This window comes from Lipophrys pholis (genome assembly GCF_963383615.2).
Source record: "Lipophrys pholis genome assembly, chromosome: 23".
NCBI lineage: Eukaryota > Metazoa > Chordata > Actinopteri > Blenniiformes > Blenniidae > Lipophrys > Lipophrys pholis.
The window spans coordinates 9,717,763-9,730,038 of record NC_137645.1 but is presented as its reverse complement, the minus strand read 5'-3'; the positions used below and the strand labels follow the sequence as shown (position 1 = coordinate 9,730,038).

The window sequence follows — 12,276 nt, the reverse complement described above, 5'->3', positions numbered from 1 at the left end:
AATGTTCAACATATTTTGTTGTCCTTTTTGTGTGCGTGTGGATAGTAATCTTCACACCTCTAAGTACTATATAATGTAATCACAACAAAAGGAACTGCTGGGATAAGATCTAAATATTGAAAAGTAGAAAAAAAAATTGAGTTAAGGCCCCCAGCAGGAATATTTATGCACAACTTAAAATAGAAATATAAAATCTAATTTTACTCCTGAGGGTGCATTTAAAACAATGAATGAAGGCGTCATTATTTTTCAGATAAAAATAATCATAGCATATAACAGAGAAGTAAAACAAGCATTGGGCCCCATTGTAATTTGACACCGGCATCACTCCATCTTGCACATATAAGGTCTGAATCTCGCCGCTTGTAATCTTTTAAACACCGTAGTTATTGGAGAAATGAGTGTATTAGTCCAAATACATCCTGTAAATATTGTGACTTTCAAACCTTGAAGCACGTAGAGACGAGTACTTGGGACTATATAATACACGGAGAAGTAAATTAGGTTAAGAGGGCAACAGAATGGCCGTCTGGGTATTTATATTTTCGGAGAGGCGCCGTGTTTTAGAAGTAATGTCGAGCAGAGAGACACTACTCTGAAGAGTTTTCATTCAAAATGGCCTGAAGATAGCGTCGCTCACTTAAAGGGGTCCAGCCATAACGGAGTAAAAGCAAAGCAGCATTTCGGAAAAGTTGCGTTTTCCCTCATTCCCATAGAAACGGGGTCAGGACGATTTCAAAAAGTTGCATTTTCCCCTGTTTCCAATGGAAATGGGAGTTGGAACATTTTCAGAAAGTGGCACCCCCCCTCCCCCAGTTTTCAAAAACGTTGCATTTTGCGCATTTTCACAGAAACTCCGCAATCGCTAAAAGTTGTTTTCCTCATTCCCAGAGACGGAGTGTTTTCAAAAAATTGCATTTCCACTCATTGCCATGGAGACAGAATTGCAAAAAGTTGAGTTTCTTCCCAATTTCCACAAAGACCTAGCATTTTCAAAATGCTAGGTCTTTGCTAGGTCCCCCCCCCCATTTCCACAGAAATTGAGCATTTGTGAAAAGTTCCACCTTTGGAGCGTTTTTTTTTTATAAAAGCGGTGTTTACAGCACCTCCGAGCAACGAACACCAAAAAACACATCGAAAGTTTTACATTTTTTTTTTTTTTAAAAAGAGGTGAAAGTCACAACTTTTTGAAAGTATGTCGAAAAGTGTTGCATCAAAAAGGCGAAACATCCCCGCGGGGTAATTCTCTGATTAAAAAGCCGATTGAACGACACCATCTTCAAATCCCTCCACGTCAATAAACGGCAAGAACACACGTCTCTTCAAGTCCATTTATTCTAAAGGGAAAATATAGGATTCAATAAATATTGTGGCAACAACATTTTGAAGGTGACATTCAAGAAAAACATGGCGGCGTACATGAGGGTGGAGGGGGGGGGGGGGGGGGGGGGGGGGGGGGGGACGGACGGGCTCGTTAGGAAGCTACATTAAAAGTGCATGGACGCCTTCGATATTTAAACAGCTTCTCGACTTCAGGGGGGGAAAAAAAAAAAAACGAGTCGTGACGCCCGGCGAGGAGTCGCTGGCTCCGGATGACGGGGGACAAACAAACAAACAGTGACGCACGTACACAGCAATGACTTCACATTATACCGACAACATATCAGGACAGTCGGGACACCGAGACCAACAGCTTCTAACCACAGTGACCAGTTGTTTTTGTTTTTTTTTTGTGTTTGTTTCGTCCTCCGAGCGACTTTTGTTCTCCGCTTTGGCTCCCGTCCAGAGGATTACGTGTTCGTCTTTCTCTTTTTAGAAAATGAGCAAATCCCACCGACGTCACTCTTCCTGCGTCCGTCCCACAGGAAGCCGCCGGCTTCCCGCCGACGGGTCACTTCCCGCTGTGGACGGGACGCTACGAGGCTTCCAGTTCTCATCGGAGTATTCCAGTAGCCGAGGGGTCGCCGGCGTGCCGGAGTGGGAGCGCCGTCCCGCCTCCTCCTCCTCCTCCTCCTCAGTCCGGCCCCCCCGCCGTGCCACCAGTCACATGACCGAGCAGCTCTTGGCTTTGTCCTTGCGCAGGTCCGACGCCACGGCGGCCAGGTCGGGCCGGCCCGGCATGTGCGAGATGCGCTTGTTGGCGCGCGCCGCCTTGCTGCGCTTCACGTTCTTGTTGTTCTTGTTGATGCAGGCCAGCGTCGCCACGTGGAAAATGTCTCTGACGCTGTTCTCCGACTGCTGCGCCGAGCACTCGATGTACGGCGCCGAGATCTGCTTGGCCATGCTGGAGCCCTGCGGAGAGAGGAACCGGTTCACCGTCAGTACAACGTCACACCTCCATCGGAACCGCCAATCCAAACTCAAACCATCAATATTAAAGAATATTTCCCAGGATTTATTTGGATTTGCAAAAAAGTTGCGTTTTGCCAGTTTCCATGGAGAGGGAACGTTTTTGAAAAGTTGCGCTTTCCCAGTTTATACGGAGACGGGGCATTTTCAAAAATGTGTCTTCTCCGCATTTCCATGGAAACAGGAAGTGTGAAAGGTAGCGTTTCCCCCAGTTTCCATGGAGACGGAGCGTTTTCAAAAAGTTGCATTTTCCCCCCGTTACCACATTAACAAAAGTTGTAACATTTTCGAAACGGGGCCGTTTCTCGTCTTTACTTTTCTAATCTACTCCGCGTTTGTCCCGTAAAAAGATTAATCCGTTTTTAGGTCACTGCACGAGTACACTTGCTAGAAATGATCCTTCTAAAATGAAAAAAAAATGGATTATTCCAGCCGCCTGAAGTTGCTGAGGCGGCGCTTTTCGTACCTGGTCGTAGGAGACGGGCGTCTGCCTGTGGTTGGACAGCTCCACCAGCGTGCTCAGGTCGGTGCGCAGGTCCGACTTGCAGCCCACCAGCAGCATCTTGGTGTTGGGACAGAACTCCTGGATCTCGCCTTTCCACTGCGGAGGAGGAGAGAAGAGCGGCGGTCAGGTGGCGTATCGATCCGCGTCAATCATTAAACCGTGTTGTAATCTATTAGACTCCTACCCCACCCCCACCCCCACTCCACGACAACAAAGGTTAAAGCTGCCACTTCCTGGAGCCCCTCATGTTTCTGAACTACAATAATCCCTCATGTTTCCACGCGGAATACAATAACTGCTCTGTGGTCAGTGGGATTTCTCTTGGGGGGGGGGGGGGGGGGGGGGGTTAAATCTGCGGCTAATGTTCCGGGGGGGGGGGTCACCGAGATCGTTTGTGTACAATGAGTCTGCACTAACGCGTCTCCCCCCGCTAATCTGGACAAAAACGCAGCAGATCAACAAATATCGGCGATATACGGACGAGTTTCTTAATCCTGCAGCTGAAAATCCAAAAATATTAACGCTCACTCTTTTAGAAAATAAAACGTCCCTATTTTCATTGTAGAAAGTCAAAAAGTGCATTTAAAGAGCTTGTCATGCAACGATGACTGTATTTATATTAATATTGTGGAAAAGAAAATCTCACATTTATAGTTTTTTTTAAAACTCGTTTTAGCTCAAATTTTGCCGAATGTGCATTTTTTTCCCCCTGTAAAACTGCACAGAACACCACCAATATATCATATTAAATTATTTTCGACCAATAACTCTGTATTATACTCCACATAAGTCAAAAACATAACATATCAAAATGTTTTTCCACACGTAAGCTCAGTTAACAAGACTTTAAATAAGTTGAAAGAAGTTTAAAAACACCAAAAATATTCAATTCTTGGATTCAAAAATGTAGAAAAAAGTTAATATTTCATGTTTTTCCTCACAAAATATAGAATATTTTAAATAATTTAAGTGTAATGAGGCACAAAATGATGCAATATTTACAGTATTTAGTATTATTGATGTTCCCATATGTTTTTGCATATATTTGGTCAAAAACAGTCCATATTTTATGTTTTTGCTTGGAATCAGTGGAGAAAAAAGTATTTTTTATAAAAAAAAAAAATATCTTTATGTCTGTAATAAGTCGTTAATTAAGTTAATAAAAAAAATTTTTTTTTGTTGTTTTTACAAAAGTTTCCTTTAATTTATTTATATATTCTGTATAAAGTCAAATAAATAACCACAATTTAAAATTTGGGATGTTTTTAAAACTTCAGGCCACAAAAACACGTTTTTCAAAAAAAAAAAAAAATAAATTATTTAATTTCTCGTGGTCTGGCCGAAGCGTCCCGCAGGTCACGTGACTCGTCTGGCGCTCGGGGTCATGCGCGAGTCATCCGCCCGCGCGTTAACCGACCTTCTTCAGCACGCTGTCCAGGGTCTCCGGGCGGCTGATGTCGAAACAGATGAGCACGGCGTCCGAGTCCGGGTAGGAGAGCGGCCTCACGTTGTCGTAGTACGGAGATCCTGAGAAAGACAAAAATTGCACAGTCGTGATTTGAAGGGGTGTTCTCGCGGCTTCGACCGCGACGCCACGGATGAGGGCGAATCGTCGCTTTCAGCACTTCTGACACTTATTCTGCTCTGGAACGAGTGCAGCTCAGCGAGGAAAACAAATATTGCCGCATCAGGAGGGGGAAAAAAAAAAAAAAAAAAAAAAAAGTGCTGACTCCAAGATTATTTAAAAACAAACAAATCTCTGGGGGGGAAAACTGAAGTTCAGAGCGAGGAAATGACTCTTCAAATGGAGAGCCGTGCGCGAGGGAGACGCCCCGGCTGGAACGTCTCGAGAGAGGAAGAGGAAGAGGAGGGTGGCGTCATGTCAAGGTGAGTCAGGATCACATGAGGAGGCTGCCAAGAATCTGGAGAATTTCGTTTTTCGCTCCGCTGAAGGGGGCTGCTCCGGGAGGCAAGGCAAGCGCTGCGGAGAGAAACCCTGGAATGCACCGTCTCCTGAAACATCACTTCCAGGTCCAGGCCCCAAAACCATAAATCACTACACCGACCAGAGAATCCCATTTCATTCCGAAGAGGAAAAAAACTAAAAAACAACTTTACTGTCGTGTAGGCCCGAGGAAAACATTAAATATTTACATCTGGGAGGCTGGGAGGAGCGAATTCCGCCTTAAGAATAGACAAACGCTTCATCAATTATTTAAACGTTTGGACGGAAACCGGCTGGCGGTTTAAATGTCACTTCTGGAGTTTGAGACGCTTGTAAAAATCGAAACATCCGGCGAAGAACGAAACTTTCGGTTCCGTATTGGTGGTATACGGAAAGAAAAGGTCATAAAAAATGAGTACGTCAATAAATATTCTCGGATGTTTGAGCGCGAGTTACGGCTTCATTTAGTCTTAATTGACTTCTATCAATGAGGACGGACTCAACGCTGCCCCCTTGAGGTAAATTTCCTCGATTGGGGTTATCGCAATATATCGTAAACCTTGAACTGCGATATGTTTACGACAAGACTACTTTCGACCTATTTTAAAGAAGAAAAAAAAGTTTTGGCTTAATCGGATTTAAAGTATCGTACGAAAACGATGCAGTCCCCATGCGTGGCCACTAGCTGGCAGTACGTTTAATAGATCATGTTATGGTGTTGGAAATGGTCGAAAACGGATAAAAACTACCGCGGTCCCATGAGTTTCAGAAAGCGAGCCTTCTCCGGGACCGGGTTTTTTTTTCTCGAAAATCTTGCCGTGCAACAGAAGTTTTTTTTTTTTTTAAACTTTCGCAAATGTTTGTTTACGAAAAGGGAATTTGTTCCTCCACTGGAAAGCGGTGACGCCAACTGAACCAAACCAGACGGCAATTCAAGGCCAGGAGGAATGCGGTAACCCCACCCCCCTACCCTACTACACCCCCCCCCCCCTACAAGAATTTATTCCCCATTTTTCACATCTGTCTCCCAATCAATCGTAACCACGTCCCCCCCCCCCCCTCCCCTCCAGGATCAAATCACTGGGAACATAAGACCCTGCGACTAAAAAGGGTCAAGCTGTCCGGTCGGTTGACGTTTTCACAACGCGTTGATTGAGAGGAAAGGCAGCGACGCGAGGCGGCGAGCGCAGCGTGTGAGGTCCGCCGGCTGAATCCTGTCGATGTACCTGCAGATTAAAGAGGCAAATCCTCCAAGTACGCCTCGAAGCCACAACGTCAACAAGAAGGAAAAACACTCCTCTTCAGGAATGATATAAGGGGGGGGGGGTTATATTTGCGGTTTATAGCCGTTGAGAACGAGGGTCATCTTCCTGCCAACCGGAAAGACGAGAGGAAATCCCAGCGTGTCGCCTAATTAGCTCCCGTCATTGTTCTCCCACAGGATCTCTAAATCTGGAAGAGTGTATCAACCCCCCCCCACCCACCACCCCCACGCGGTGTATTAATACTGCACGTGCACGACACGGTGACCATAACCTCAACGGTAAAACAAGGCGCACCAGCAATGAATAAACTGGGAAAACATGTCCTCTATTCCATGACGGCAGGGAGGCGGAGGTAGGGAGGCGGAGGAGGTGGTATGGCAACAGGTCGGCAGGCCTGCTGAGTTTACTGCATAGCTCGCATAGCTGAGCCTTTAGAGACACCTGTGGAGGAGGAGGAGGAGGAGGAGAGAAAAAAAAAAAAAGAAAACAGCTGGCGACAGACGCGCACGCCGCTGTGCTCACATGTGTAACCTCTCCCCGGCAGCCGGCCTCGTCCAAGACAAACAGCAGAGGACAAAGAGCAGTTTACTCTCCGCCCGCCTCAAATATCGGCCGGAGTTGCTGTGGCAACGCGTTCTGCTGCTGTGAAATCAGCCAGGTACATCGGCGGGATTAGTTTGACGCTGCGTTGATGGAAAGATTCAACCCCCCCCCCCCCCCCCCCAACCCCCAAAAATCACTCAAACCGACACGTTGCGGAACGCTACGACGCGCGACCCTGTAATGACGCGTCACGACGTGCGTACGCCGCCGTTCGCCACGATGCGGGCGATATCCGTAAGGCGAGGCGACGTTAATGCCAATAATTTACGGCACTTCAAGAGGACGAACCGTGTCTTGGGATGTTTTAGGAACTGGTTACAACATTTTTAAACGTTTTGTTGCGTTTGCACAACAGTGGCGGTCGCAGTCGCTGAAAACGGAACTTTTGGAAAATGCTCGGGCTCCATAAAGAGGTCGGAAACACTGCGGCTGAGTAGATGGACAATAACAACAATGGCCGCCTCCAGAGTGTTACGACTTCCTGGTCAGTCTGCTTGGACGAAAACTTTTTGAAATTGCTCCGTCTCCATGGAAACGGGGGGAAAACGCAACTTTTCGGAAAAGGGAGGGGGTTGGTTGAACTTGTTCCATCTTCGTGGAAATTGAAACTTTTTGAAATAACTATCAACGTGGACACGCAAGTTTATAAAATCGCACCGTCTCCATGGAAATGGGGAAATTGTAACTTTTCCAAGTAATTTGTAAATCTTTTGAAAACAAAACAAAACCTAAATCTCCCTGGAAATGTAAATTACAACTTTTTGAAAGCACCCCGATTCTGTCTCTGTGAACGTTTACAGCGTATTGTTCTCTGCTGCATGTGTTGTGTGTGTGTGGTTTCATTACGGGAAAAAAAGCAAACAACAGCACCCGCTAGTGCCCTACATTAAAACTACGGTGTTCCAGAACGCTGCTGCGTAAGAATACGAAGCTTTTCCTCAAACAAAAACGATCCGTTTTCACTCGAAACGTTGCGGAAACGAGAGCGTGTCGTTGTGCATTAAAACACTCCGACGAGATACTTTTGAGTACTTTTCCATACAGTAACTTGGAATGTACGGGCGACGTGACGGGGCTGGCGCCGAGATCGAGATCGCATAACCTCGTCCCGTTCCGTCCTCACTGGGTCCGTTAGTTTAGCGACAACGCGGCGCCGCCTCTTACATAATCCAGCCGAAGAAGCAAACCAGAGGAAATCCCAACGCGACAGCCGCTAAAAAGGGTTCTGGAGGCGCTTTTCGAGGACCGCCAAAGTTCAAATCCACGGGCGACGCTCCGAGCGCTCCACCAGAGGACACGGGTTCCTCCGTCAGGGCGCAACGTCGCACGCCAAGGTCCTTCCATGACACTAGCAGACAGGAAGTCTCATTATCTCATTCAGGATTCCTGCGTGCAGCGTAATCGCCGCCCTGCGAATTCCACCGTGATCCAACCCCCCCCCCCCCCCCCGGGGAAAGGAGGCGGGGCTTTACAGAGATCCTCGCCACTCCTCTGCCACCGGCGGAGGATCGGGGCCTGGCCGGGTACAATGGGGCTCTTTGTCGGGGAGGAAGTAGAAACCTTTAGTCTGGAGGAATGCCAGACATGCGGCTCCAATTCGCTGAGCCCAGAAATGTGATCCCATGCAACAATGGTCGCCGACGGAAGACTGGGGGTGGGGGGGGGGGGGGGGGGGGGGGGCAGCTTAAAGAGTGCATGAAAAAGTCCCACAGCTAAGCTGTCCTGCATTACTGGAGTGTGTGAGGTGTGTGTGACATGTTTCTGAAACTGTACAAGGAAACGACTGTGCGCGATGCCGTCTCATGTACACACAAACACACACAAAAAAAAAAAAAAACTCCACCTCTTTCCAAAACTGTTGCCAAGTGAGATCCACGAGGTGCAACGCGTGACTGTCTGGGAGCCTCCCGGTTCTTTTTTTTTTTGGGTTTGTCGCCTCACAAACATCCGAGACCAAAAAACTGCAACAGCACTAAGTCACTTCCTCTGGCTCAATATTATGAAAACTCCAATTGTGCAAAAGGTGTCGAATCTGTTTAAACAAATCGTTTCAGAGCTGGAGATTAGCGGGACAATCGCTTTAATTGACGGGGGGGGGATTTTTTTTACTGCATCAAAAAAAACAAAAAAAAACTAAAAACTTTACAGAAACGGAAGTTTTAAAGAGCATTACACGCCTCTTTTGGTTCATTGTTTGGAGAAAACTGTGCCGCTTCTATACCAACACCTAAACAACATGCTCACATTTTTTTGTGGTCGTGTTTTCGGGGTCCGTTTACAAAAACTGTGCTCGGAGGCACTGAAAACACAATTTCCCCGACACCGACAACGTGGCGAAAACGCTCCAATTTCGTCTCCATGGAAATGATGGCGAAAACGCAACTTTTCGAAATTGCGTCAATTCCGTCTCGATGGAAACGTTGGGGGGGAAAACGCAACTTTTTGGAATTTTGTCAATTCCGTCTCTATGGAAACGGGAAAAACGCTACTTTTCCGAGACGCCGCTGCTCTGCACACGCGCCCCCGCCAAAACAAATAGCCGTTGTGCACATGCGCGAGTAGCTGGACGATCACAATGGCGGTCTTCAGCGCGTAATGACTCCTGATCCGCGGAAACGGACACCGTCTTCAAAACGTTGCCGCGTGAACTCGAAACTTTTCTGAAACGGAAACACCAAGATGATGCGGTTTCCCCTTTAAAAACGGCCTTAGTGGTAGATCGGAGTGTGGAGACCAAAACCGAGAGCGAACCCCCCCCCCCCCGTTAACTGTTCTGGGCCTTCATCTTTAGTCTCTTCAACTGGGTGTTTGTTTTTCGTCAACGCGTTCTGTTTACAAACTGCTCTCCAGCTCGGTGACGCTTTGGCTGATGAGCTGCAATTATCACAGGCAGGTAGCTCGCGTAGACAAACGCCGAGTCATCAAATCACGTCACGAAATGTCAAATTTAAGCGCACGATGAGTAAAAACAAGTGTGGGGGGTGGGATTCTAAACGAGTGGCGGCCCTTTGTGAGGTGCATTTTCATTGTGATGATAAAAAAAAAACAACAAAAAAAAACCGAGACGCCGCCTCGGGCACACAGGTGCCGCCGTGTTTACCCTCCACCGTCTTCCGCCTGTTTGACTCTCAAACAAAAAAAAGAATATCTGCTTGTTCAGATGCAGACAGATCAGCCGCTTCCTGCGCCGATGAAAGGGCCCCTGAAGAACCTCGCCACGAGGAGAGCACAAGGAAAAAAAAAAAAAACTGCAGTTGCTGGTTGGGGGCCAAATGGAAGGGAGGCGATTACCTTAATGACCCGGAATTTACTCTCTTTTAAAAACACCCTCACACCAAGGCTGCTCATTACAGCAGAACAAAGACCACCTCAGCGTGTGGAGGTGTGTGTGTGTGTGTGTGTTGGTCGTCATCACTGCCTGCTGCGCACACACACACACACACACACACACACACACACACACACACACACACACACACACACACACACACACACACACACACACACACACACACACACACACACACACACACACACACACACACACACACACACACACACACACACACACACACACACACACACACACACACACACACACACACACACACACACACACACACACACACACACACCTCAGGAGATAAGGCATCGATTGGACGACGGGTGTCTCCGCCAAAAAGGGACCAGTGGAGCCGAAAGCTGTATCAATCAGTGTGTTTATGCCTGTGGGGGTGAGGATTGGAAGGTGGCCCGGGGGGGGGGGGGGGGGGGGGGGGGGGGGGGGGTAACCATCTAATAGGAAATGCACACACGCACACATTCTGCTTTATGAGAAGAGAAAAAGGCTCCAGGCGGCCGGCCAAACACGCCACAATAAAACTAAATTCTCACTCTCATTTCTTCGACCCAGAGATGATTTTTTTTTGTGTGTGGGGGGGGTGGGGGGCGGTACAGCTCCAAGAGAAATCAAAAGAAGCTCGCTCAGGAATGTGTGACGCCGAGGGGGGGGGGGGGGGGGGGACCCCGCAACAGCTGGCCACCCCAAAAACGCCACATGCCCCCACACACGCCCATGCTCACGCCTCGCTCGCTGTGCTATTCAGCACTTTGGGCATTGATTGATGGGGAAAATGAGTTTGTTGACACACACAGACACTGAAAAAAAAAAAAAAAAGAAAAGGGGGGGGGGGTGGGGGAGGGGGGTTGCAGCAGCTGGTTTTGAACCTTGAACAAAGTCCCTCCCCACAAAAAAAAAAAAAAAAACAAGTTGCACAACTTTCCATGAAGAAATAGGAAGCAGAGTGTGCTCGCCAGATGTATGAACATGAGCTGCTGTTTCCTATCAAAATCTATTTCCCCCCCTTTTTTCTCCAAATGCATGTAGGTAAAAGGTGAATCTAATCTGATGGAGGTGTGTGTGTGTGTGTGTGTGTGTGTGTGTGTGTAGGCCAGGAGAAAGGATTAACTCGGCTCTATTGATTGAAAATGGGTCACAGATTAATTTCATTATTAAAAAAAAAATAAAGAAAACACCAAACATGCATGCAGGCACGTGCACGGGACATTTACAGGAATTCATTCTGATGGAAAACATCATGAGGTTGCATTTTTTTTTTTTCTTTTCTTTCTTTTTACCTGAAGTGTCCCACAAACTGAGCTCGATCCTCTGCGTGTCGATCTCGAAACTGGCCGTGTAGTTCTCAAACACTGTGGGGACGTAGCTCTGCAGGAAACATGGAAGAAGAAGAAGAAGAAGAAGAGGGAGAGAGAGAGAGAGAGAGAGAGAGAGAGAGAAAGTGGATTAAAGTTGGATGATGGAGGACAGGAAATGAGCTGCAGGCGCTCCAGGATTGTGTCCTCCCATATCTAAACCCCATGTCCTTCAGCATCCCGGCATCCATTGACACGTGCATGGTGGTGGTGATGTCCCCCTCCCACCCACCCAGAACCGTGCATGTGTGTGTGTGTGTCTCACCTCGGGGAAGCAGTCCTTGGCAAACACGTGAAGCAGCGCCGTCTTCCCGCACTGGCTGTCCCCCACCACCACGATCTTACACTTCACGCTCTGACTGGGATCCATGCCGGATTTCAGAGAAGACTTCTGACACGAGCGTCTCTCCTTCATTGATTTCCTGGATTCGGTGCGGACGGAATTAATAAAGATCCAGGGAGAGAGAGAGAGAGAGAGAGAGAAGGACGTTCTGGATGGGGAAGCGCCGGGTCCGTTACGCACGACGCGCGTCCTCCGCCGGTGTCTCCGCCTGCTCTGAGCCGGTTACAGGCCATCTGCTTGTATTTATAACGTCGGAGGAGCCAATGGCAGCAGCTCAGTGTGTGTGTGTGTGTGTGTGTGATGTGTGTGTGTGTGTGTGTGTGTGTGTGTGTGTGTGTCGGGGGAGGATGAAGCTCGTCCCTCCCTCCGGTCGACCTGGTCACCGCGCTGGCGCCCCCGTTTGGAGCGCAGCGCAACATTCAACACAAATACAAATACAAAGTGGATAAAAAAAGTCATTTCACTGACCGTTTTGGGTTCAATTTTAATAATAAAACACGAAATATTATTTCGAGTGTTATTACTAGATTTTCATGTAGAAACTAGAAGTTTT

The 12,276-nt window shown here is 47.6% G+C and overlaps 1 protein-coding gene across 1 annotated transcript; it reads right to left on the bottom strand.

Annotated features, from left to right (window-relative positions):
* Nucleotides 1-1,318: 1,318 nt before the first annotated feature.
* On the bottom strand, nucleotides 1,319-11,932 carry rnd3a (Rho family GTPase 3a). Its single transcript, XM_080492808.1, has 5 exons — nucleotides 11,646-11,932; nucleotides 11,306-11,393; nucleotides 4,272-4,381; nucleotides 2,816-2,950; nucleotides 1,319-2,292 (listed from the first exon to the last, which is right to left on the bottom strand). Exons 1-5 carry the CDS (start codon nucleotides 11,793-11,795, stop codon nucleotides 2,044-2,046), a joined length of 732 nt encoding a protein of 243 aa, XP_080348934.1. The 5' UTR covers nucleotides 11,796-11,932; the 3' UTR covers nucleotides 1,319-2,043.
* Nucleotides 11,933-12,276: the final 344 nt, after the last annotated feature.

What these genes read in the sequence shown, in the direction of transcription:
- rnd3a (XM_080492808.1), bottom strand. Translation starts at nt 11,795, where the DNA reads ATGAAGGAGAGACGCTCGTGTCAGAAGTCTTCTCTGAAATCCGGCATG. An exon ending in CCAAGGACTGCTTCCCCGAG is followed by an intron (nt 11,394 to 11,645) that starts GTGAGACACACA and finishes TGTTTCCTGCAG; the next exon opens with AGCTACGTCCCCACAGTGTT. An exon ending in CGCCCGTCTCCTACGACCAG is followed by an intron (nt 2,293 to 2,815) that starts GTACGAAAAGCG and finishes CTCTCTCCGCAG; the next exon opens with GGCTCCAGCATGGCCAAGCA.